Source organism: Barbatula barbatula (genome assembly GCF_947034865.1).
Source record: "Barbatula barbatula genome assembly, chromosome: 1".
Taxonomy (NCBI): Eukaryota; Metazoa; Chordata; class Actinopteri; order Cypriniformes; family Nemacheilidae; genus Barbatula; species Barbatula barbatula.
Window position 1 is genome coordinate 31,604,383 of NC_136766.1, and position 27,863 is coordinate 31,632,245.

Here is a 27,863-nt window from a genome sequence, read left to right on the forward strand (position 1 = left end):
AATACCAGTGTGTTTTAACACATACAATATAACCTATAGTGTATATATTGTGTTCTTCTGTACATGCACAACGATGCCCTCACCCCAGACCTGAGAGCTTGCAGTTGCAGGTCCAAACAGCCGCTAAGGCTTTGCCAACCCTGAGGTGCTTTTCAATATTTTTAAAACACACCAGGCAGTTAGGCTAGCTAATTTTTATGTTATAGACGTGCTCGATTTTGTTTGTACCCCTCCACAAAAAATGAATAATTTTCTCTTAAATTCTTATATTTAAGAATTCATGTATTCAACATAATATTATAAATAATAAAACAAATGAAAATGTCATGGACAAAAATGATGGGACCCCAAACCAAATATTTTGTTAAAACACCTTTAGAGGCGATCACTGCAAGAAAAAGTTTTTTTGTAGCTCTCAATGAGACTTCTGCACCTGCAAACAGGTAGTTTGGCCCACTCTTCCTGAGCAAACTGCTCCAGCTGTCATAGCTTTGATGGGTGCCCCCTCTAGACTGCAAGTTTCAGGTCGTTCCGTAGATGTTCGATAGGATTCAGATCAGGACTCAAAGAAGCTCACTGCAGAATAGTCCAATGTTTTGTTCTAATCTATTCTTGGGTGATTTTAACAGTGTGTTTTGGGTCATTATCCTGTTGTAGGACCCATGACACGTGACTGAGACAGAGCTTTCTGACACAGTAGTATGTTTCTCTCCAGAATGCCTTGATAGTCTTGAGATTTCATTGTGCCATGCACAGATTCAAAGCACCCTGTGCCAAAGCAGTCCCAAAACATAACCGAGCATCCTCCCTGTTTCACTGTAGGTATGCCGTTCATTTCTTTGAAAGCTTGATTTTTTTCGTCTGTGAACATGAGCTGATGTGATTTGCCAAAAAGCTCCAGTTTTTACTCATTTGTCCAAAGGACATTCTCACAGAAGGATTGTGGATTGTCAATAAGAATTGTAGCAAATACCAGTCTGGCTTTTTTATGTTTTTCTTTCAAAAGTGGAGTCCTCCTGGGTCTTCTTCAATTGGAGCCCACTTTTGCTCAAAATGCCACGGAGGTGAAGGTACCTTCACCTTGGAGTTCAGCTTGTATCTGTTTGGCACTTATCATTGGTTCTTTTTCTACCATTTGCACTATCCTTCTGTTCAATATGGCGCCAATACGGCTACAATTCCATGGACGTTAAACTTCTTAATAATATTTGCAACTGTTGTCACAGGAACATCAAGGTGCTTGGAGATGGTCTTGTAGGCTTTACCTTTACCATGCTTGTCTATTATTTTCTTTCTGAGCTCCTCAGACAACTCAATCCTTTGCTTTCTCTGGTCCATGTTCAGTGTGGATGATACCAATGATACCCAACAGCACAGTGACTACTTTTCTCATCTCTTTCCACACAGCTTCTTTGCTTTATTCTATGACATACCAAAAGCATGCAAGTATACATGACACATTAGCTTTTAATTCCATCACTCTTCAAGAGTAATGAAGCATTATTTCAACGAGATGGAAAGGTACCAACAAATTTGAGCACGTCTGTACACGAGCAGGCAAAAAGAGCAAATATAAGAACTTGGAAGGATAGTTGACCCAAATGAAAATATTGTCATCATTTATTCAGCCTCTTGTCATTTCGAACCTGTATGACTTTCTTTCTTCAACAGAACTCAAAAGAAGATATTCTGAAGAATGTTGATAACCGAACAGCGGTGGCACCCATTGACTAAAACCAATGCAAGTGAATGGCTGTCATCGCTGTTCGGTCAACAACATTTTACATTTAAGAAATATCTTCTTTTGAGTTCTGCGGAAGAAAGAACGTCATACGGGTTTTGAAATTACAAGAGGGCGAGTAAATGATGAACTATCACTTTAATCCGGGTAGGGATGCATGTTTCAGCTGAAGAGGGGAATGGTGTGAAATGAAATTATATTTAGAAATTTGAAGTAAACACATATAGTTGCAGTCACTTCTCTCACAAAGACCGGGAAATCTTTACGACAAATGGAACCAATAATAACGTTGTATTTGAAGGAGTTTATTTTTCACAAATGCATTACTGTACAGCATAATTCTGTTTAAACAATAACACCCTATCTACACCGGACACGACATGACATCCTGCTTGTTCTTAATGGGTGTCGCGTCGTGCCGCTCGGCATCCAGTGTGGACGAAATTACAAATTATAATGGGTTCTAATAAGCTTCGAATGTCTTTTGTGGTGTCATGTCACATCGTGGCGGTCGCGTCCGGTGTAGACGCGGTGTAACACAAAAAATTTAAATGTAAAAATTTACATTTTCATGCAAAAATGTATTTGATTGTGTTCATATTCAATGGTTGTACGGTTGTGTGTGTATTGTGTGTTGTACCTTCAGTCAAAGGGTCAAGCGTGTGGATCATTAGCTGAAAGATGCTGTTTCTCATTAGGCTGTTGTGTAACGAGGCGGAGCTTCCTCCTCTCTGGAGCCGGGGTTTGGTCTGTCAAAGGACAACAAAAACGTCAATCAGAACCCCGGGCCAATAACAGCACGATACAGAATTCCTAGTGACAGTGCAGTCGTCATAGAGACAGGATGAGAACTTGTGATCTCGAGAGGAGAGATGCTGATTGATCTGTAGCAAGACCGGACACGTTGACCTTTCGATGGTCAGGGACCAGGGCGGGGGCGGGGTTAGAGGTTGATTAAAAGTTAGAGCTTTAGTGCTGGTTCACTCTGTCTGAAAGCTGATGCCATGGCAACTCGTCAGTGCAATCAGGATAATCAGCGCCCATTCCCATGATTCTGCAGGTGTCAGGAGTGTGTGTGAGGATGTGTGTTGTGATGAGACTAACCGTAAACCCGATCAAAAGATTGAGTTATTTGGTGCAGACGAAACTAGCGTGTGTCTTGACTTAGCAACTTACTAGTTTTAAAATATTATATATAAGGGTGTGATATATCTAGAACAAAAGATAACCCAGGGGCCATGCTTCAAATGACAGATACACAGACAACAGACCACAATGGAAAACAACTTGCATATACAGCATACACACGGACAACACTTACCGACATTTTGCTGTCATCTTCCAGTCCGTTGGGGCTCAGCTTCACAGTCACAAGATGAACAGAAAACAGAAAAGAAGGAGAAGAAATAACAGTACAGTGAAGTGAGACGGGACCAGTACGACTGCAGACACTACACTGACATCAGACTCCATATAGACAATACACATAACAAATATCCACTGACATTCGCAGAGCGTGCGCTTACCTCAAAGAGCATGCGCAATGACCTCACCGACTCTGATCAAACAGAGTGTGTTCTCGCCTCACAGAGTGTCACTATGAACTCACAAAGTGTGTATTTTGAACTCATAAGGTGAACCCAATGTGAAGGCTGTGCACTTCAAAGGCTTTCAATTATTAAATGAACATTTATTCCTCAAAAGACACAATCACTGTAATTTCATTCTTAACTTGAAATGTAGCGATTGAATACTTGAAATAAAACCTTAAAGAATAAACCTTGATAATATAGCCTACAAAGTGCACCATCTTCACTTTGGGTGTGTGCCACAATTGAGTGTGTGCACTGACCTCAATGAGTTTGCGTCCTCATAGATATACATAACTAGATGCAACATTCGACACGTCAACATATTTGCCAAGCATGGTCTACTGGGGTCACACAAAGTTTGCTATAGTACAGCAAACCACAGGGATTTAAATTCCAGAAAAATTGCATTCCCTTTTGTTGTTGTCATGTGTTAGTTAAGCAAATATAATGTTTACACAACAATACGTTTTCATAGAGTGTTCACAGTGGCAGGGTTGCCAGATCGGCGTAGCAAAATTAGTCTCCAGCCTAATGTCCATAGTCCAAATAACAGAACTTTACCCTCATACAGAAAATAATTTAAGATAGACACCTAAATAACGAAAAACCATCCACTCTTAACCTAGGAAAAAAACAACATAGCTCAAAAGAGAAAAACCTTGGCAAGACTTGGCAACACTAGTTTTAATATGGTGGACGACCCACTTATATCAGCCCATAGAAACGAATACGGAATCAACTTATATATATATCTATCCTCTGTTCTCATTGAGGGTTTGTTCTGACCTTGCCAAGAATGTTTTCTGAGCCAAGTGTGTAGTATAACTTCTGACTTAACACAGTGTGTTTTAAGCTTTGTCCTAACCAATTGTGTGTTCTCTGACCTTACAGAATGTACTATGACCTCATAAAAAGTTTGCAGACCTCTGACCACACAGTGTGTTTTCTGAAATCCCCAAAATTTGGGTAACGCTTTAGATATCCAAATCAAACCGCTCTGGAACTACTTGATTATTGTCTCAAAAGATCAACATCAACCAAACTCATCCAAATAACTCATAATTAAAATAAATTATTTGTTACCAACAATCCTAAAATCAATCAAAAGTCAAATTTACAGTTGAAATCCAGTCTGCGTGCTTCATTCGTGCTGTTTTGCTTGCGCAAAAACTGAAAACATGATTTCCCCATATTTCATGTTCGCTATAATGATAAAATAAGAACCCCGTCCTTGATTCATATCCACAGAAGCTTATTTATGGGAACATTGTAATTACAAAAATGTAATGTATGTTCACTCTAAGATTGTATAGCATACTGCAGGTCATGCATACCACGTTATATTTCAAAAGTTACCCTTTAGTTTGAAAATACTTCCCGTATAAATATACTTTAGAATTTCCTGACTTCTTCATTCCCCAAACTTTGCATATTGTTCCCTTTTACCAACAGATGTGTCCTGTAGAGGTACATTATTGTTACAACTAGTTACGCTGTAAATTCTGTTTAATTATGCGGTTCAATGCGGGCCGTAATCTAAAGCGTTACCAAATTTTGTCTTATGATAAAACATTTACATTCACATTTGTAAACATCTGCAAATCACAGTTCACTTGGTTTGCACATTTTCATGCCCATTTAATTTTCCCAAAAAAATACTGAAACGTGTTCCCATGTACACACGTCAGTCTTGTCACAGACACTTAAAACAGCGAAGTGTGATGGGTCATTTTACCTGTCAGTCAATAGCAAGTGGACAGTCAATATATAAATGTCGGCAGGAGTGCAGCATCTATAAGGTCCATGTCTGTAGAAGTCAGAACGCACCGTTCTGAGGTTCTAAAACCAGTGGATCTTAAGTCATGAAGCTAATAAAGGACAATCTATATTTAGCTGCACATAGAGCCCCTGGCAGACCACTTTAAAGAGAGAAAATCAATCTGTACGTCACGTCTCAGTACAGTTGTTTTCTCAACAGCAGCTGCTAAGATTTAATGCGAACCAACCTGCGCTATAAGTCCATTATAAACCATGATCCATTACCATCCTTCCATTTGGTGGTAAAAAGAAATCTATTTGTTTCCACAGAGCTGAAAACTTTAGGGCTTCTTTCTGTTTTAGTCAAGACTAAATAATGACTTGAACCAATCCGTGACTGCCAGGAGCCCAGAGCTGAGGGGTCCGCAGTAACCCAGAGCCATTGTGTTACTCCCTGTGTGACAAGTCAAGGCTTCGAGAATCCGTCTCTGATTTTAGCCCCTTCATCATATTGCAAAAACAATGCCCCATATGCTAATATGCTTCATGCTAATTTTCAACAAGCAAAACAAATTAGAAATTAATTAGAAATAATATTTATATAGAAAGGCCCATTAACTAACTAAATAGTGTTTCTGTGCTCAGGGGTTTAAACTAAATGGACAGCTTAGTTTCATTTTCTGTAAGCGGCTCAGAGCAACAAGCCAGACACATTTTAAGACGTGATCAGGGCAATGAAATGTGTGACTGTCAGATTTGAGATTACATAAATACGACGGCGTATACGTCAGGGTCAAATTGGGATTTTGGAGGTGGCAGACTGTAGATTCTGGTCATGATTTAAACATTACCTATGATATTACTGATACATTTATTTACCTTCTTGCATATCATTGGTTATACAAAAGATACATGTAATTGCTAAAAGATTTATGGAAACAAACACTATGCACAGTGATCAGGTATGATCGGGGCACCATACATTGACATTGTCCAAAGGCAGAACTGCGGTTATGATCTACAAACAGAGCTGGATATGTTTGTGATTATGAGCACATGCTGCTGAATGGACATCTACGGAGTAAATTCGGTCATAATGATAATAAGCCTTTTATAGACCCCATCACAGTAACTGATTGCAATCAGACCTGCTTAAATCTGCTCAGTAACGTAGACATACACCATAAGCGCCAGGGCTTGAATTTCATTTTAATTATTCCTCCAAGTCTAGCTCTTAAAATGCGAGAAATGTAAAAAACGTTGAATCCCCCCAATGCTACTCATGTAAGGGGGGAATCCCCCCAGGATAAAAAACTGAAAATGTATTAAAAGTCCTTAAAGCAGTAAAAGTCATTCTAAACGACAGGTAGTTTGGTTACGGATAATCAGACACAGAAGACAAACATCTACAGTAGGACAGCAACGGGTCCATTGTATCCGCCAAAACGTCCCATACAGGGATGATATGATGCTTTAGTAAGGAAATGCCTCCCTTTTCCACTGCCTACATTAGCTAATTCCCTAATCTTTTAAAATAGCTGAGATCGATTGAGCTTCAGATTTCTCTCTGTCTCGCGGCTCCTCACCTTCAGCTCTTGTCACGAGTGACCTCGCTACTCGAAACCAAATATAGACTAGCAAGATCTCCTTACATAGATACATAATTACGTGCACACGTCTGACAACCGGAGCAGGACGCAATGTTCATGTTTCATTTATCTACTGTACAAGTGGACACCATTGTTTGTCTTTGTTCATATTGTCGTTGAAGAATTCTTCAATGATTCCATCACGAAATTGGTTGCAAAAGAATGAAACATTTCATTCATTCCGTGGGCTGAATTCACGAAAGAATCGTATCTGTATGTTAATTCAGCTCATATAGATTGTGGCCTATAAATCCGCACAATCGGTTGTTTATACAACACACTCGTTTCTAGTGAATTCCTGCTGGGATGTTTCTTTCACAGAACGTCTGTTGTAGTAATCTATGTTTATTTAATAGAGCGATTAATATGGATTATTACATATTAACTTACATTTACATTTTCCATTCATACCCCCTTCTGATGCAGCTGGGCACTGATATCAGCAACACACACACCTACACGGCAGATACTCTTCATGTAATGTGGCTACAGGGTCAAGCATTCTGCTGTCACGTGGACAGTACGTGTTATTTTTAATAATTATTACAATTTGTACTGCTTATGTCCAAAATTTGCAACCGATGGGCGTCGGAACCATTGTATGTGCTCGGATAGGATCCACCCACTTTTTAAGACCAATGATATTGGACTAACTCACTTTTATCGTTTCTAATTTAGTGTAAATATCATTCACTTTTTCCATCTCATCTGGTATGTGGAGAAGAGAAGCGAGTTGCATCGAACTTGCATCAATGGTGTCGAAAGTATTTGTCCCTGTGTCTTTTTCACTGCAGCACTGAAGCTTTTCTATTTTCTTTCATTCTTTACTGTTTGTCTCCATTATTTGTTCTAAAACCTATTTTTGTGAACCTGTTCTGCAACAGTGCAAAACAGTGCTACATACATTGGAATTTTTTGACCCCTCCTGGAGTTTGAATCGGGTCCGCTTGTTTTTGGTCAGTCTAAATTAAAAACAAACTTTAACATTATAAAAGTTGTCCTTGATGCTTCCATCCTCCGCAAAAGGACAATGTACAAACAGATAATATTAATATTGAGCTTGTAGTATCACACCTGCGAGGACCTTTCAAATAGCTACCGGATAACAGATTTCTATATTTCTCCATAAATTGTTATTACAGATACAGGTAGTTTTACAGCTACAAAAATATATTTCATTAATGTCTTATAATGTGTTGTGAATAAACACTTCATTAGGGATCTTGTTTTTTTCCTTTTTAGCCCAACATGCTTCAGAATTGACAGTAATAAGATGTTAAGGTTGTGTATTGAAAAATGTGTTAAATTGTCCGTAAATGTTTGGAAATGAATTAAAGTAATTGTTCACAAGCTTATACATTTTTGAATGAATGTATACATTTTTAGTTTTTTTAGAAAATGACGGATCGTTTCGCTTGAAAAGACCCGTAATCATCGTCTGGTATCGTTTAAAGCTGCTTGAAGCTTCACTGAAACTGTTATTGTGACCGTTTGGAGTCCATTAAAGTCCACTATATGGCGAATAATCCTGGAAGAATACATAAACATCTTGGATGACAGGGGTGAACAAAATGTAGGTTGAAATTCCTTTAATGCTTTTAAACATGTCAGATGTTGTCTTAAATTCCTAGAAAGGAAATTTGTTAATGCAAGTATTTTAAAAAATCATGTCTGACATCTTTGAAACCAAGATTTGGTTGTTTCATAGCCATGTTTTCCTTATTATAAATCGGCATTAAACAATTTACCGAAAGTGTTTTTCCCATATTGTAATTTATATCCAAGTGAAACGGCATGTGGAATGAGGAAATTTATTTACTTTGTTTTGTCCTTCAGGAATTGGATCACTGGAAGTTAAAACCCTGACCATAGGAAAGTCCATATACTGTAGTCCCACCCGCTGAGAAAAACACCATTGTTTTTGACAAAATGATAAGGTGCATTCATTAAATAAATAATAATAATATGTATAATAAACTCTGCAATATTCACTCAAATAAGAATTGTTGGTTTTGATTGTATGGTGACTCACATTTAGTTTTTATTTGAATAAGTATGTTTCTAATTTTACCACTGTAGGCAAAGTTCAATTCAATTCAAATTTTTATGTCTACATAACTTCTCACAGTTTTTAATTTTGTTGCAAATCCTCTTTAAAGGAAACCCAGTATAGAACAAACAGTAGAGACAAAATGACAGATTGTCCTGCAATTACCACAACAAGACAAAGTGTCTCTAGTGAGTTATATTTAAAATGTAAAAAATCTAAAAATATATATATAAAATTGCCAGGAATCGTTTTAGAGCTGGACTTTGTGTGTTGTGTATCTGATAAGGATAAGCTTTACACCAGCTCAGATATATCTGGGCTCTGCATCATATTTACATATTTACATACAGCATGGACAAGCATGTTGAATGTTTATGTAGGCAATGATGCCTAGATGTAAAAGTACCTTCTGTTCCATTTTGTTGCGCTCTGCCAAGCTGTTAATAATGCAAAAACTCATCCTGATTAAGCAGCATGCAGCTGACAAGCAGTTTCGGAACATAGAGAATATTGTACTGGTATAAACATTGAGGAAATATTTTGGCATTGGACCGCCATCCCCCCCAGCCACTACAATATCTGTCCATATTTTATTTATGTGGTCAAGATAAATCCTGATTTAGTTTAAGCTTTCAGAGCTCATACCTCCACAACTCATTGATATATCTTGTCACAAGTTAAAACTAAATCCTTGCAGAGAACAAATTGTGCAGATAAAGATGCTTTAGCTAAACCCGTGCAATGCAGAGGAGTCTAAATACCCGCTGAACATAGAGACTGAACACAGTCATTCACCTTTACCAGAACCGACTCTTCCTGTTACCCTACGGGTAGAGTATTGCATTAGCAAAGATAATGACTTAAGGCCATTGCACATTAAGTCCGAAATTTGCGTCTGAAATTTTCGTACGATTAAAAAAAATACGACCTCATGTTCTGTCAATCAAATTTCCAGCGATATTTTCGTCCGTCCTAAAATAATTCGGACTGGAATTGATTTTCTGCGTTTTTTGCATCCGTAGCAAGCATTTAAGGGGCATTTTGACCATTCAGACACAGTACAAAGAGCGCCAAATAAAAATCGGACTGTATGTGCAAAGACCTTTAGTGCTGTGCAACCAAAAGTTATTATATTTACAATTGCTGATAAAGAAATATAGAAAATATAGATAGAATAATCTAGATAGAATAATACTTACATAACTATCACAAAATAGAAAAATACCTTTTTCTTTTAAATACTTTCTTTGAGCAAGCTTGTTAATACCTAAATAGTTATTGCTCAAATCAGGCCCTGAGTTATATTTTACACTGCTGTGAAGAGAATGGTATAAACAGGTTGGTGTTTTTTGTGCATTGCAAACCCTGTGGCCCGTGCATTCATCTTCCCTACGTGAATCACCAGCAATATGCTTCACCTCACTTCATATCACCATAGAGACCTGTCTGATTTTAAAGCAATTAGGGTTAAAGAAAGACAGTGACAGCCATCTTTGACATGTCAGTCTTAACTAGCGAGGCGCTGAGATAGAAAAAATGAAAGATATTAACAAGATGCTGCACTGCGATGACTAGTGGGCGAAATGCGGTTGATCTAACAACAAGAAAAATTCCACCTTCCAGTAAAATAAACCTATCATTAATGAAATTATAATTAATTTAAAAATTATTCAATTTTAGACATATCTGGCTTCCCCATTCAAGTCAATGGAACTTTCATCTTGTACGACTCAAACAAGCCCAGAGATGACCGAAACACGGCCGCAGAGTTTGCTTGCATTCTGTTTTTTGACACTTTAATATACCATCACTGGAATAAACAGCCAGTGGTTCTCCCCACTCCAAATTAACCTTTTCAACCCCGTGCGATTCCTGCCCGCTGAAGTTAAGCCTTCAATAGGCACCATCTGATATCTGAATTAAGTCACCTGATCCAGGCCGAGGTTGTCAATATGCTCAGAGGAGCATAACATTTTCTTTCTTTAAACAGGACACAATTTGTTCAGCTTATCCCGGCAGAGCTTCATCCACACTCGACATTGTTTAATCCCCTGTGCATAGAATGACGTAAGGAACATGACTCCACAATCCCCCACTGGTGTGATACGGCCCACTCTGAGCTCCAGTTTAACAACAATTCTCTTGCCTGTCACAACTCATGTTTCTTTTTGGTTGTTGTGGATGTCATGCTTTATCACTCCTAAATCTCAGAATTCTGGTAAATGTCACTACCACTGACAGTCTGATTTCACAAATCTGGTCCGTTGTACACAAGACCATACACCAGGAGCAGGGCCCCATAGCAGCTATACTATCTGGCCCCTTTCCACTTGATGTGGGCGGTCAAGTGCGATGCGTGCTCATCAAAGTGAGAACGACTGCGTAAGAGCTACAAAAATACCGTTTGCAATAATTTCAGCATTGATCCAAAATCCAGTTTGCTGAATTTGTGCATTTTCCAGGGTTAAATGTACAGGTGGCAAAAAAATAGTGCAGAGTGTTCAAATGGAACGATTACGGATCCACGCTGTCCATGAACGCTGCGGAAGCAAATCAAATCGTTTTTTTTTTGCTGACAACAATCTTGATCGACAAGCCTGATATTATTTTAGAGTAGAAAACTTTTTCTGTAGCATCACCTGTCTGTATATTTTAACTAGGACGTGAGGAGCTATTTATTTTCAGGAATATAGGCCATACTGCCAAATGCAGAAAACGGAAAATAGTTTTGGATTATTTTATGTGCCAAGTTACATTTGGTTGGAACAGTTTTACTAAAGATGTCTTCAAATGAGCTACCAATATGAACATAATCAATGTCTATCACAAATCCAGCTGGATATATAAAACTGACAAATATTAGAATAGAATAAAAACAGAAAACATGACCGCCAGGTTAGTTATTTACCTTAAAAATCCATAAACAAATCTGTTGCATAATGCTGTTAAAGTCCTATGTGGTGAAGATCAAGTTTTTAACCCCTTACATTGCAGTAACGTGCACAGGGCCCGTGGAAAAGGCATATTTTATTGTGTCTGCATTTTCACACCGTTTTACAATATTATTCAATCAAATATCACAAACTATGCATCATTTGAAAGCTAAAACACTTAACATTATATTTTCTCCATAAAACTGCAGTGTACCAAAGACAGTTATAAAATGATGTTTGAACTTGCCTCTGTTTATGACATCATAACCCTGTAACCAATCACATTAATAGATTTGAGTCATTGCACCGCTCACACCTCGAACGAGGTACATCTATGTACCTATAATTAATGATGTGGGGCTAATTTGCATATTCATGAATCTGCATATAATAAATGAAGCAAAGTTGTAGAGTAACATCCAAGTCATTTTAAGGCAACTTTTACATATGTTGTTTTAATGCTAAAAATGTGAGTTTTAGGTTATACAATTATGTAATGCAGAGGGACTTTAAAGCTTTCTATGACAATCACCAAAGCCCGGTTTTCTAGTTTAGTCATGTGATGTAAAGTGCGACATATTCCCCAATGTGTTCGTTTTTAAAATTGCTACGGTAGGAACAAGCAATTAGTAACTAAATGCCTGTGGAAGCACACCGGTGAATGTGCAAAAGCTACAGTATGCCTAAAGATGCTCTGAGCGCTTCTGGGTTCAGGGATTAGGTGTGAGGTGAAACTGCGGTATTAGATCATGATTGTTGTTACAGGAGGCCTAGCTCCAGTAGCTGAGACAAATGGATTACCGGACATAAAGCCTGCAGGATTACTGCAGCTTCATGCATGAGTGCTGCGGCGCATTTAAACAGCATGTGCCTTCGTTAGCAACCAAAACATTTGCTGCAGTAAAACTATATTTACGGAAAGGAAGGAGTGTCTCTGTGTGTCCTATAAAGAAAACATCTACCTGTTGCCTGGCAACATTGATGGGCCAACTGAGGTCCGGTACTGTGCGTTTATAATATATAGGAGTGCTCACGGTCCTCCTGAAATCTTCTGCATGCCGACTATACTATCCTGAAGCGGTCTGACCCATCTTGTCCAAATCCTGTGACTGTTTTGATGTCCTGTGCTGTTATTATCACTGTCACTACAATTAAACACTGTCTGGGGACAAGCTCACGATTAAAGTATTGCTGGTTTGTTCCTATACTTTAATTTGAGCTAGGGTGTTGTCATAGCAACAGCAAACCAATCCATGTCACTACATTTTAATCATATTTCTCTCTTGCTTTCTGGCGGGTTTGTTTTGTCAACATATGAATAACAGGTCCAGTCCCAAATGACACACTTGACTTTATTCGTTCGTGTCCATGAAGTCCATGACACTGCAGGGTGTCCAATCTGTTGCTTTCTGATTCGGAAGCGCATTCATGAGTAGCATTTGCGGCTGTTGTGCTTGTGCATGGGTTCTGGATTTACAGCACACTTTAACCTTACAGTTGATAAGACGTTATGTCACCAATGTTTTGCAAGACCACAATGAACCCATAGAGTCTATGAAAGTTGGACATTCTGAGAAAGGAAGAGACGGTGTTAACTCACCTTCGGTTGAGCCTCCACCTCCACGACCTGGTTTCTGTAAATGACGCTTTTGACCAGAGTCTCTACTTTTCCATTGAACTTCATGAAGACAACATAGCAAGCGTAGGCCAGCAGCAAACAAATGCTCTCCCAGTATGTGATGTAGTTATCCAGGAAGAAAACAATAAGCATGATGAGGCCGACGATGTAGAAGAAGACATCCCTGAACAGAGGCCACCACGTCAGGTTCAGGATCTCTTTAGAGAACACGGCGCACATCCCAATGACGAACAGGATGTTGAACACCGCAGAGCCAACAATGGTCCCGATGCCCACGTTACTGTGGGAAATGAAGACGCCAATGACAGAAGTGAAGAGCTCGGGAGCCGAGCCCCCGGCCGCCATGAAGGTGGCGCCTGCGACATCGTCCGAGATCGTGAGTTTTTCGGTGATGACTGTCAGCGCTGGAACAAAGAACTCGTCGCACACGATTGCAAGGGCGATGAACATGTACATCATGCCGAACATGTGCAGTATCACCGCACCCCGTCTGCGGTCCTCTAGGCTGAACAGGTCAGTCGGGTAAGCCCCCTGACTTTCATTCGACTCCGCGGATGAGCGCATGGCCACGGGCGTGTCCTCTGAGAGGTTTCCCAGGTGTGTGGACAGCAGAGTCCTGTGTGGGGTGTGGCTCTGTAGCTCTTCCCATTGAGAAGGCCGGGGCCACAAAAAGGCCACTGCGCTTATTGCTACGAGAGCAATGAGGAGACCGAGTACTCTTGCAGGCCGACGCTTTCTCCATGTGCAGTGGGAGCGCTGGCGGGCGCAGACAGTTTGGTGGTACTGCAGTAGTGCATCTGAGTTAGAGGCCATGGCCGACGTCCTGGCTTTGACGTTGACGCGCTCTCTCACTACGCTATGGATGGGCTTAGCGCATACCGGGCATGCTACTTGTCCAGTAAATCAGCTGTATCCAGATGTCCTTCAGCTCACCAGAGGCTTCCTCATATTAGCCTGAGAAAAATAATCACAGAGACAGCCAAGATGGGGGGGGGTTAATCATACACAGTACACAGCGGACGAAGATCGGCTCTCCCTATCCACACACGCACAAGAAGTATTAAAAGCGTGTACGTGCACGTGTGAATCTGTGAGCGTCTGTGATTGCTGACTAGCTCTTCCTCTCAGCTGCGTCTGCATTTTCAAGGTCACATAGAAACTGCACAATGTCAAGAGCACGTCTGCACCCCGTCATGCTCGACGCAGCAGTTTCACAACATGAGCCTTACATAACCACAAATAGCAGCTAAAATTCATTCACATACATCAATGAATAGAACCCGACACAAAGACACATCTAAAGCAGTTTGCAAGGGTTAGTTGTAGAACACCTGAAGATCCCAGAATCAAACCTAATGCTGTCCCATAACGATGATCAAAATCTCTCTAGATCAACCCTAGCCTATTCCTGACTCCTATGGCTCAAGTCCTGTATTCTGAAACATTATTTCATATACAGGTATGTATGTGTTTTTTCCAGGCTCGGTAGCAATGTATAACCAGTCAAATTTCCAGTATATAGGAGGTCAGCACTATAAGTGCTGTACAATTATAAGCCTATTATTATCATTTTCAGTAATAGTATTTTCTTTTATTTGAAGCCAAAGTTGGTTTAGTTATTAGTCATGATTAATTTTGGGAATGCAAATACTTGGGAATATTCATCAATGACAAATAACCAAAAGTAGTAAAACAAGTAAATAACTGCACATATAAAGAAACGATTCTCTCGAAACCCATTTAGTCATGCTGGCAGCGTTGTTTTTCTTCTCCAGATATTCATCATTTCATGTTCTTGACGTATGCAGTAAAATCTCAGTTTGTCACATCTAATAATGCTGTCATTTATCATGCTGTTATTAAAGAGTGTGGTTGTCATACCTGAAAATTCACCGCCTGTCTGACATGCAACAGACTTGTCATTCTTATGACCTCTGAGCTGTTTGTGATGAAATACAAATCGATATATAAATCCCGAAATATAAAACTGTAAACGGTTTAGTCATAATAGAGTAAGTTATGATCCAGCGCAGCGTTGTGTGCACTCATCACTAATAACGCATCATGTGTAACGGACCAATTCCGACGTGTTGAATAAGGATAGCCAAGCAAACGCGTTGATCAACTTGAATATTTGACACGAAATACTTACATTCAGAGGTGATGCATGAACGCGACGGCAGGGCGCGTGCAGCAGGTTGGCAGTCCGCGTGCGTCCTCTCTTATGCCCTGTGATGTGGATGAGGATGGTGATGTTGGTGCTGATGTTACTTAGGGGCGGAGCTCCGAGAGCCCACCTCTATGATGCTTTTTCCCCAGACATCACCTATAGCGAGAACCACTGATCTGACTCACCACTAGAGCGCTCTCTCTCTCTCTCTCTCTCTCTCTCTCTCTCTCTCTCTGTGTGTGTGTGTGCGAGCGAGCGTGCGTGCGTGTGTCTTCACACAGGTGCATGGATCCGAGTGGCCCTGTAACGTCACAATGGCCCGGGTAAAAGGGTTGCCCTGGTTACGGGAGCGAGGTACTCCGACTGGAGAACTCTTACATCAACATGAGTTTACAATGATATTATAAAGGCATTTCCACACGTGCACACATTTTCATTGTTTCACAGACTGTTTCGCACAGAATAGTACCGAAAAAGAACAAGATATTGATTTTAAAAGTTAAAAGACAAACTAACAAAATGTTTAACATTTTCTTTTACAGCAATGGGCTAGCAAAAAGGTTATTTTTATGATGTTTTGCATTGTGAAATGATGACAACAAAGTACATTTCTCCAACATTCTCAGTACTGCAATGCCCAGATGTTTATTTATAACATTTCCATTACGTTAAATGAAAATAGGCATTAATGTGCTTGTTGCAATGAAACATCATTGCCATGATACAATATTTGTTCCAATTATGTGACAGAAAAGAGCATTCAGTGTTTATGCAATCTATCATATTTGTATAATATTTAATTTTGGGACTAAAATACGGGGACAAGGTTTCATGAGATACACACACAAGCAGATTGAATTTGCCCTTTCTGAATAAACAAAAACAAAAGAAAATTTAAATTTCCGGTCAATATTCATAATATAATTGGAAATGTGCATTTTTCATTTAAAAAACATGTTTGGGACTGTAGGAGATACTGGTCAATCTGTATAAAACATATATATATAGGCCTATATATATATATATATATATATATATATATAGATATATTACAAATATATATAAGGCTAGAATTTAGAACACAGTTACATCAGCATTGAAATAAAAATCAGAACAATGTTACCAAAACAATACATGGCCAACATAAAATCAATAAAAATGTTAACATAGACAACATAAAATTTTTCATTGGGAGCATCAATGAGTACAAGATACAAACATAAGAAATACAGTTATCAACTTACACATATCATAAAAATGATCAAATAAATATATATATACCCCATTAAAATATGTTGTGAATTGTGTTCTATAGTAAAATTGCCCAACAGTGCCACCATGGGGCAAAAATGTGTCAGAACAAAGGCGTGAGGCTTTTTTTATTTCTACATGCAAAATTTCAATAAAGCTAGAGTTAACGATCCTGTGCTTAGTCTCTTTCTGTTCCATACCTGCATATGTATATTATTTAATATTAACTTTCAATATTTAACTTATTTTAAATGTTCAAATGCATTTTTTAAATCCCTTCATACGTAAAATGTCAAATATTGTGCAAGAAAGGTGAAAATTCTGTCTTCAATTGCTTTATGAATTTCTTTCTTCTGCAGAACACAAAATAAGATATTTTGAAGGAAGTTGGTAACCGAACTGCAGTCTTTTTACTTCTATTGTGTCTTCTTGTGTGTTCTGCGGGCAAAGGAAAGTCATAAAGGTTTTAAATCGACACCTGTAACACAAGTGAACAGTGTGAACACAAGCTCTCGTCATGTGACACTCACGGTTTTCTCTAGTGTCTTTATGTTCCGAGGCAGTTTCTGCTCAACGTGTTTTTCTCTCCGTCTATTGTAGGCCTATGCATTGTTAATGTAAGTATTTGTTTGTGTTGTGCATATTTGCAGTGAATGAGTTGTCAAACTGATGAAGATGTTTTCATGATTTGCTGGGGCGTATACCAGAAAGCAAGGTTAACTTACCCCTCATCTAAAAATACTGTGGTCAGATGAGACTAAGATTTACATTTATTCATTTGGCAGACGCTTTTATCCAAAGTTTTTTTTACAGTGGCACATTACTGCAGAGCAATCAGGGGTAAGGAGCCTTGCTCAAGGGCACTTCAGTCATGAACTGCTGGCACTGAGATTCAGCTGGCGACCTTCTGATCACAAGCCCAATGCTCTAACCACAACGTTACTAAATATTAATGGAATTATTTCTTTGGGGGGCCCAAATGTATGCACATGCCTGTTTTTGTTTAAATGCACACAAAAAAATCTGTTGGACCAATAAAAATTATTTCACTACTGAGATGTTTCTGTTTCCATAAGGTATAACATGTGTTAAAATGAAGTTGCGGCTTCAAGAACTCAGCAAGTGACAATCTGATGCAGTGATTTTCCTAAGGGGTGCCCAAACTTTTGCATACCACTGTATAATGAGTAGGGTTGGGTATTGTAATACATTTTCTGGTTCTGCAAAAACGCATGCAGTCATTGAAAACGACGCGTTTAGTTGTTAAAATGACGCAACTTTTGCTCAAGGTTCCCTCATGTGTTTGATAAACAAAATTGTCTGTTCTTGGTCCGCAACATTAGCAATAACTGCCAATACTCCCTTCAGAATTCCCCCTACAAAAGCTCTGCCCTTCTAGATATGCCGGACACATCGGTGCCATTGATATTTACAAAGATATATTTAAAAAGCTATATACAAAGTTTCAGACACAGAAACTGTAGATTACCAGTGATATTTCATTTTATTTCATGCATTTATTCAAGACAATGTTTCATAAGTTCATATAACATTTATTAAAATTGAACTTACACAAAAAAAGGTTTACAACAACATTACCATCTTATGTTACCTGGAAATAGACTGGATCAAAATGATATTAATGAATGATATTCCCACTACCAGTTGGCGGGCGGTGGGGCCCACCTAAAATCTTTTCAGGGGGCACAGAAATCCTTAGCTACGGCCCTGGTCTTCAGGATAAGGTGACTACAGGAACAACATAAGGTTTGGATGCGGTTTGAAACTTGGGGTTTTTAAAACTTTGGAGTACAAAAGTGCTTTAGTCTGGAAAATGAAAGTTACTTTGTTGAAAATATATATAAAAGATATTCATATTAAGTGTCACTCATTGCAGAGACATGAGATAAGATCAATAATTATTCATAAAGGGATGTTTGAAATATATCTACATCTTGCTGGTGATTTCAATGATTTTTTCCACATCTAGTGGCTCCAGATATATATCTAGTATTAAAATGTAATTTAAACATTATTTGCTTAACATTTATTATACATTTAAACTGCATAAACTATGGTGCTTAATAGCGTGCAATGTAGAAATTAAAATATCTCAAAATAATGTAAAGTTTAATAAAAATACCAAAACTACTAACATAAGGTTCCATTCAGTAATAATCGTATATTCATGCCTTAAACTTCTCACTTTTCCTGTAATTCTCATACTCACAATGGGAGTAAGATGTACAGGTAAAAAAGAACCATGCAGTAACAAAAGTTATAAATGAGGTTTCAAATGTGCGGTTTTATATGTTTGTACATTTATAATATATGTCAGTATAAAAGTTTTTCATGATTTTAACCCCTATTTTAAAACCTTATCCTGTTCTGACACCCACTCAATAAAGTCAACAACTTGGTGTAAATATTTGATAAGATACAAATGTGTCCTTTTTAAATTGTTTTCATAAAGTAACACAGATAAAAAAAATACTTAAACAAAAAAGATAGTAACCCACTTACTACGCACTAATATATACGCATATATAAAGTATCTATATATAGGTACACATACACAGCCACAGAAAAAATGAAGAGACCGCACCAGATTTTCATTACAAAAGAGGCCATTCCAGTCCAGTGTCTGTTGAATTTCAACTAAATCAAACCCTCATGAGTGACAAAGCCATGCAACAGTAAAAGTGAAAAACTGAGCATGACAAAAACATGAACTTTTTTTGGGAACTTTTCCTAAATGCATGTACAAATATTACTGTTGTATTTCTTAAAAGTGAATATGAACTTGTTTTCTTGGAAATATACAGAGCATCTTTCTGTGGTATTTTCGACCTGTTCTCCAGTTCAAATTTTCAGCAAATACGTGCAAAAATAAACAATATTTATATTTGAAATTTAGGATTAATATTGTTAGTAGTTCACCGAATTAAACACAAATTATAATTTTACCTAAACACATGCATATACCTATAAATAGTATATTAAAAAAGATCTGTGAAATGGTCTCTTAATTGTTCTGTGTGTGTGTGTGTGTGTGTGTGTGTGCGGGCGGGGTAATGCCCACAGCACATATGACATCATTATTTAGTAGCTGTACTATGCGTTGACAGGACATATGATCAATGGTTGGGAATTCTTACCATCTTTTTTGTGATGAGGGTTAAAATATGGACAGAGCGTTTCATTAAAGTCGCACTGAGTGAAAGTGTAGATATGTGACCGATTGTCCATATTATAGAACGAGACGAAAGCATCCTCATAGTCGACAAACACTCCCACCTTCAGGGGTTTGGTGGAGAGATGAAGCTGAATAGGAGGATCTTCAAAAGCTCCATATAGGTTTGAACCGCAGAGCACGATGGCCCAGTAACCCTCTTTGGGCTTGTAGAAGACTTTACCTCTCCTATTTGCATTTTCTCTTACTACACCAAGTTCCCAACTCGTTTTCTCCCCCACCTCCACTACCCAGAATGCTCTTCCAGATGTAATCTTAAGCTTTCCCAGGATTCCACCCACAAGATCGAAATTTTCGTGAATGTTTTCTTTAACTCTCACGGTTTTGCCATCCTGAGACACTTCCAGACTTGGATGTGCGGTGTCTGCATCCAGAATCACATCCACTGTGTAAAGAGAAATATCTCACTGTGGAGTTCTTGAGAGCTTAATAAACCAATGTAGCAGTTCATCAATATGTTCTTCTTATACATACCTGAAAACCTCTGAATTCTTCTCATTTCTGAAACCAAAAAGTTAAAAGACTTTATTCTTACAGTGGCACAGTGATGTTATTAATGATCAGATGGTATTTTACACTATATATACACTGATCAGCCAAAACATCATGAGCCGCCGCAGAAAAAATGAATATTGTCTGCATATGGCCGGTAGTCATAATGTTTTGGCTGAATTGTATATTAATATTTTTCATTATGTGTTTCTGGGAGGTACTTTGAAAATGTCATGATACTATCAGTGGTGCTTGCTTTAGTAACCCCACTCATTACATCACTACTCAAAAACATCAAATCTCACCAGAAGGGCAAAGCTTCTCCAGCAGAGTCCTAATAGAAGCCAATGTTGTTGAGTTTATATTTCTCATGGAGCGAAACTTCAGCTCAGTGTCAATAGAAACTGTAAAATCATGTTTGACTTCATCAGATTCAGAAGGATGTGACTGAAAGAGAGACAAAATCATCACAACATTACAGATTTTACATGTTTATATTATTCCTTTTTTAATTCTTACATGAATAGTGCATTAGTATGGGATAATATATGGCTAGCTGTGGATTAAAGGATGTTTATGTGGAGGTGAAGAAACACCAGACACTATGCAGAAGCTAGCTGTGGATTAAAGGATGTTTATGTGGAGGTAAAGAAACACCAGACACGATGCAGAAGCTAGCTGTCGATTATCCCCCTTATAACAGGGTCATTTGCCATGTAAAAAGCTCTTATTGATGTTTTGATAAGATTTTGAACAGACAAGTTATTTTCTACAGTTAATTCGTCAGTTGAACCTTGATTCAACTGTATATATTCTTTTTTTTCACTGAATATAAACAAAATACATTTGCAATTGCATTCATAAATAAAAGAAGTAAGGCGCACAAGTCAATGAGTAATGAAAAAAAATAATAAAGAAGCAAAGAAACAACAGGGGTCTTTCCATTTCATTAATTCACCTTCCAGCAGCCTCTACCAAAACAAATCCAACAAATGACAGAATTCAGAAATAGTCACTGACCTGGAGAAAGACGATGTCATCTTCCTCTTTCTTATTTTGGTTCAAGTGATCGATGATTTCTTTATACCTCAGGATTTCCTTTTGTATTTGCTGGGTTTTCTTTGCCATCTCCTTCTCAAGACATCTTCTTCCATCCTCCAGAGGAGTCAGCAGCTCCTCCTCAGCTCTCCTCACAACATCCATCACTTCAACAAATACCCCCTTTATCTCACTCTGCTCTCTGTCTATCTGAACCTGTGAGAAGAGAAGTGACTGATCATTCTGTGTCTGTTTATAGATTCACTCTCAGAAATATAAATATATATATATGAATTTCAAAGAAATACACTAACCTGGTATTTTGTGACAATGTTTTGAAGTTCCTGAAGTTTGTTTTCATTCTGGTTTATCATGCTTTTCAATCCTTCAATAGTATTTTGCTCTTCGGCCTGCAGAAACACACCAAACTGTCTGAGTACATCGATACAGTTTAAAAGCCCCATCAGAATGTAACCAAGCAGTGTTAGAGCCACATTTGTGCTGATTGTATTTTATACAGTAGATTAGGCTTTTTATTTTACTTGAATTTACTTTAAATTATAATTTCATTAAAACCGGATAAATTCAATATTCACATGTGGACATTTCTATAAAAGGTTTATACCTCTCTCCTCTTTCTCTCTTTCTCCACAGATATGACATCTTCACCGTTCATCACACATAAGGTGCAGATCAAGCGCTTGTCCAGTTTGCAGTAGAGCTCCAGAGGTCTGCCGTGGACACGACACGCCATCTCTTCCAGTCTCTCCACCGGACTCACCAGTTTATGAAACCTGTGGCTCTCCAAAGACTGATGGCCCTTCAGATGGCGCTCACAGTACGAGAGCAAACAGGTCAAGCAGGACTTCACAGCTTTGAACGGTCGGTTTTTCTCACAGACGTTGCAGGGGATCTCACCTCTCTCTCCCGTGCAGAGACTCATATCGGCCATCTTCACCTGGTGAAACTCTTGCAGAAGGTTTTTGAGAGCAGCGTTCACGCTGGGTTTGGTGGGGACAGGCTCCTTACAGTGAGGGCATTGTTGACCACTCTTGAATATGTGCTTGTACAGACAGCGCTGGCAAAAGCTGTGTCCACAGCCAGTGGTGACCGGATCTTTAAACAGGTTGTTACAGATGGGACACTGAAGGTTGTGAGGGATATCTACAGCTGTAGCCATGGTGATTAGGTCTGAGTTTACACCTGAGGATTTGAATAATAATATTAATAATAGTGGCTTGTGTAAATAAAACGTGTTGGAGACGTGTTTTAAAACAATGCATTTTATATTTTTCACATGTACCTGCAAAATGTCAAAAAATACTTCATTTCAAACCGAGAAGCATTTCAATTTATAGAGGATTACTGATACAAAATATTCCAAAATATGCTTTATGTGAATATTCTGTAGAATTTCAGGAATTCATTGATAACTGGCTTGAAACCAATGGGATTGTCACTGAGAACAAATCTAGTCTAGTCAGATGAAGTTGTACGCTCTATTACATATTACATTACAGCACATATTGTGTTTATTAATGTGTGTGTGGTCTCTAAAGAGAATAAGAAATACCACAAAGAAGTATTCAGTACATGGACACCCCAAAGACATCTAAAGAATATCAAATGTACAAAACAAACTTGGAAATAATGGAACAGGCAAATAATTCTTCCAATTTAGACATAAAACAATCTTAACATCACATAATCATGCACGTACACAGAAACACAGAAGGAAAAACACCACAGTCCCCTACATGGTCCACCAAACAAAGTGAAAAGACTCTGGGCACAGGTGCCACTAATAGTCCATTTGCACGTCCTGATTGGCTCTTGATTATGTGGGCGGAGCAAAGTGCTACCAAGCTTGGCAGTAACACAAAATCCAAAACATGAGGATTACTGCAATTTATAAGTCACTGCATTAACAATAATAATAGGAAAACAACCCCTACCATTAGCACAGCAAACAATAAGAATTAGAATAAGACTGCGTTTATATTTGTCATTAACGTGGGGTCTCTGTGATCTGAACAGGCAGATCGGATCTTCAGACAATTGTTTTTTCAATGTTGACACAGTCATGTTGAGATCGAGACAGTGGACCACGGTCAGAATCAGATACAGGCTACAATTGTTTTTACTACCAATCGGGAGTTATTAAAACGATTAGTGACCTTAAAGATGTTTTATTAACAATGTTTGGGAGGAGCACATGCAAATCCTTACGCAGCTGCCAGCCTTTAGCCATTACGTCCTCCATCCTATCACATCCCGAGCAAACCCAATAAATGGTTAAATCGCCTTACCACCTTCACTCAATATTTTTCAGTAGCACTGCCATAGTAAACACAACAGCTCACTCACGTGACATTAAAAATAACTACTTCATCCAGTCGCTTATCAAATAGATTTTCGATGTCTTTGATGATACCATCACCGTTCGTTTTCATACATAAGGCGTTCATATAAGCTGCGTGTTCTCGTGTTTGGGCCTCCGCCAATCCTGCTGGGTTAATTTTTCTGAACACCACATTGCTGGTCAACCACCATAGTAAGACGCATCGTTTGAACTAGCTACCCACGACTGTTTCCCAGAAATAACCTTGTCGCTCACCACGTTGGTTCAACAACATAGTGGTTAATACAGTCTTCTAATTGATTTGTTCAGAATGACTGAATGTCATATTGCAGTTAATATTGTACGCTGCATCTGGAAAAAAAAAATGTTGCTGTCGTATTCTTGCTCTGTCGTTTTATTTCTAGTGGCCAAATTCATACATTTCATCCTACGTCACTAAGCCCAGGGTCCTAGAGCGCTCAGGCTCACAAACACTTTCCAAACTATATCTTGACTATTTGAATTAAAGGTACAGTTCTTTACTTTTGAAGTAAAATATCCAAAAACCACTAGGCCAGCGACACATATTTTGTTAAGTACCTACAACACCCTAAATGTTTCCAACCATTTGCAATCATGAGGAAATTGTCAATTTAACCAGTGACAGATTAGATGGGTTGTGTTTGTGTTGTGTCTTTCTCGCATATGAACCATATGATGTCCATACATACAGCTGTCATGGTTGGCAAAGGAGTTTCAAAGCTCGTATATAAGTGTCTTGACCACAGACGAACCGTAATACAAAGCTGTTAGCAAGACACTACTTACAGTATGTGTCTTTCATGAGACTTGTAAATTCTCAGAAAATGCCTGTGAATTTCAGTGAGGAAAAACTGTAGGGGTTCCAGAGCTGCAATTTTGTCCTAAAAATTTAGCCTTCTGTAATTTGTCAATGGCCTGTAAAACATCTTGGTCCTTCATGCAGAGTACTTTGAGCAGCTGAACCGACCCAAGCAGCTCACTTGACTGCTCCAAATGCCACTCACTGGCTTTTTAAATGAAATAATATACTGTCATACATGGACAAAATGGGAGTTTGCTCAACCAATCCACATGTGTTTTGTGGATTTGGAGAAGGCATTCGACTGTGTCCCTCGTGGCATCCTGTGGAGGGTGCTTCGGGAGTATGGGGTCTGTGGTCCTTTGCTAAGGGCTGTCAGGTCCCTGTACGGCCGGAGCAGGAGCTTGGTTCGCATTGCCGGCAGTAAGTCGGACTTGTTCCCAGTGCATGTCGGACTCCGGCAGGGCTGCCCTTTGTCACCGGTTCTGTTCGTAATTTTTATGGACAAAATTTCTAGGCGCAGCCAGGGGCCGGAGGGTGTCAGGTTTGGGGACGACACGATCTCGTCTCTGCTATTTGCGGATGATGTTGTCGTGTTGGCCCCTTCAAACCAGGACCTTCAGCATGCACTGGGACGGTTTACAGCAGAGTGTGAAGCGGCTGGAATGAAAATCAGTACCTCCAAATCCGAGGCCATGGTCCTCAGTCGGAAAAGGGTGGCTTGCCCACTTCAGGTTGGTGGAGAGTTCCTTCCTCAAGTGGAGGAGTTTAAGTATCTCGGGGTCTTGTTCACGAGTGAGGGAAGGATGGAACGGGAGATTGACAGACGGATCGGTGCAGCTTCTGCAGTAATGCGGTCGATGTACCGGTCCGTCGTGGTGAAGAAAGAGCTGAGCCACAAGGCGAAGCTCTCAATTTACCGGTCAATCTACGTTCCTACTCTCACCTATGGTCATGAGCTTTGGGTCATGACCGAAAGGACAAGATCCCGGATACAGGCGGCTGAAATGAGCTTCCTCCGCAGGGTGGCTGGGCGATCCCTTAGAGATAGGGTGAGAAGCTCGGTCACCCGGGAGGAGCTCGGAGTAGATCCGCTGCTCCTCCACATCGAGAGGGGTCAGCTGAGGTGGGTTGGGCATCTGTTACGGATGCCTACTGGACGCCTTCCCCGGAAGGTGCTCCGGGCCCGTCCGACCGGGAGGAGACCCCGGGGAAGACCTAGGACACACTGGTGGGACTATGTCTCCCGGCTGGCCTGGGAACGCCTCGGTGTCCCCCCGGAAGAGCTGGAGGAAGTGTCTAGGGTGAGGGATGTCTGGGCATCTCTGCTTAGACTGCTGCCCCCGCGACCCGGCCCCGGATAAGCGGTAGAAAATGAATGAATGAATGAATGGACAAAACATTTATATTTAAATTTACGGCAATGACCGCAAGATGATCTTGTGCTTGTCTATTGAAAATGCTGTGGCTCGCAAGCAGTGCGCGAAGAGTGCAGGTGTCGAATGCACGTGACATCTCTTGCATAGGAAGCAAAGGTGTCTGAGAGTGCAAGTGCCGCCAGACCCTTCTCCAGCAGTTTGACAGGCTTCGGACGGACTAGAGAATAATGATAGCGGGCTGGTTTTTGTGAATTTGTACCGGTAAATATAGATGAACTGGCTGGATTGAGTTAACATAACACTGAGATCCGATAACATTCCGATCAAAAGCGCATTTACGCTTGTCTTTTTTCAATTTGTATGTGGACAACATCCAGATAAGGTTGTATGTTAATGACAAATGTAAACACAGCCTAATATTCTGTCCTAGTAACCTTTTGCAATCTTATTATCAGTTATGTGCCAGAAAAGAACTTGTTACTTCCGGTTGAGCCTGCTTTAAAGATATTTCAAGACACAAAGTTTCTTAATATAACTATGAATACAGCAGCTTTACAATCCTATTGACACAGCTGTTCACAATGTTAAATATCAACTGAATATCTATACAGTACGTACAAATGCAATAATGTTGTATTTTAAATTTCCTATTTATATTTATTATGGTATTCTTTTACTATGTTTTGTTCCTTGTCTCCTGTTTCCTATGTGCACATTATGGAAAGCATTAGCACTAGAATTAAATATGGGCAAATGTTAGTGACAAATAATCATTTGCCAGGTTTTTGTATCTAAACATTATCTTAGCATTATGAAACCAATGGCTTAGTGAGTTATTTTGCATTTGATTTAAGGCAAGCTAAAATTAAGATTAATTTGATCATAACATATTTGTTCATCATAAAACTATATTAGACTATGTCACAAAACATAAACAACACTGATCCAATGCTGTTCTAGAACACTACACGACAGTGTTAATAAAATACAACAAACAGAACATTTATAACTTATCGAAATGTCTTATGACCATCTTGAAGGTTAAATTATATATTTAAGATAAATAACAATGCTTTTTTACTATTGTGTAAAGTGGTCTGTACACAACAAGTTGCTTATATTGTGCAAGGTAAGGTGGAATACGATCATATCCTGACTTCAACCACTTGCACTGGGTTGATCCACATTTTCATAAGTGAAATAGAAAGTGAGTTGTGCTGTCAATCACTCCTGCAATATATATCAGTATTACCTTTAAATAATGAGAGTTTATCATGAAACGACATCTTATTGCTTCAAAATAACGAGATATTAACGAAACATAACGACTTATCTCGGAATACCGAAGATATTCCATCATGTTGTTCCAAATCTGTTTTAAATTTCTTTGTTCAGATGAATACAGAGAAAGATATTTGGAACATTTACTGAAGATTTAAATCAGTCCATCCGTTTTAGAGATTAAGTTTGACCATTTGACACAGCAGTCCAGGGAATGAAGACCTGTTGATTCTTTTACATATCTCATTTATTATGTACTTCAGTAAAAGTCACCTATAAGACATCAGACTTACCCTTTCAAAGAAGTGAATCTTCTCTTCAGTGTATGCTGTATCTGTCTCTCTTAGTTTCATTTCCTCGCAGTAACCAGCCCAATTTTAACTTTCATTCACCAGCACAAACGCCATTGGCTGACTATCCACAGTGGTTTGCATATTTCAGGTCAGGTTTTTTAG

At 39.0% G+C, this 27,863-nt stretch overlaps 2 protein-coding genes across 5 annotated transcripts in view; both read right to left on the minus strand.

Moving 5' to 3' along the window:
• LOC306903187 (solute carrier family 24 member 2) overlaps positions 1-15,635 on the minus strand; it is a 38,333-nt gene extending 22,698 nt beyond the window's left edge. Inside the window, exons 1-4 of one of the 4 annotated variants that reach the window (XM_079472176.1) lie at positions 15,515-15,600; positions 13,324-14,316; positions 3,063-3,101; positions 2,382-2,490 (exon numbers count right to left, since the gene is read on the minus strand). In XM_079472176.1, coding sequence (XP_079328302.1) covers positions 2,382-2,490; positions 3,063-3,101; positions 13,324-14,175 — 1,000 coding nt within the window. In that variant the 5' untranslated portion in view covers positions 14,176-14,316; positions 15,515-15,600. Of the gene's footprint in view, positions 1-2,381; positions 2,491-3,062; positions 3,102-13,323; positions 14,317-15,514 lie in introns of all 4 variants that reach the window. The other 3 variants (XM_079472175.1, XM_079472178.1, XM_079472177.1) reach the window with 3 other exon arrangements.
• Positions 15,636-18,265: 2,630 nt separating this feature from the next.
• On the minus strand, positions 18,266-27,744 carry LOC306891406 (E3 ubiquitin-protein ligase TRIM21-like). The gene is made up of 7 exons (XM_079451635.1): positions 27,702-27,744; positions 22,192-22,769; positions 21,881-21,976; positions 21,549-21,782; positions 20,834-20,975; positions 20,511-20,537; positions 18,266-20,421 (listed from the first exon to the last, which is right to left on the minus strand). The coding sequence occupies exons 2-7, from the start codon at positions 22,744-22,746 to the stop codon at positions 19,898-19,900; spliced, it is 1,578 nt and encodes a 525-aa protein (XP_079307761.1). The 5' UTR covers positions 22,747-22,769; positions 27,702-27,744; the 3' UTR covers positions 18,266-19,897.
• Between the last annotated feature and the right edge of the window lie 119 nt (positions 27,745-27,863).

What these genes read in the sequence shown, in the direction of transcription:
- LOC306891406 (XM_079451635.1), bottom strand. Translation starts at nt 22,746, where the DNA reads ATGGCTACAGCTGTAGATATCCCTCACAACCTTCAGTGTCCCATCTGT. An exon ending in AAGAGAGAAAGAGGAGAGAG is followed by an intron (nt 21,977 to 22,191) that starts GTATAAACCTTT and finishes GTGTTTCTGCAG; the next exon opens with GCCGAAGAGCAAAATACTAT. An exon ending in ACATTGTCACAAAATACCAG is followed by an intron (nt 21,783 to 21,880) that starts GTTAGTGTATTT and finishes CTCTTCTCACAG; the next exon opens with GTTCAGATAGACAGAGAGCA.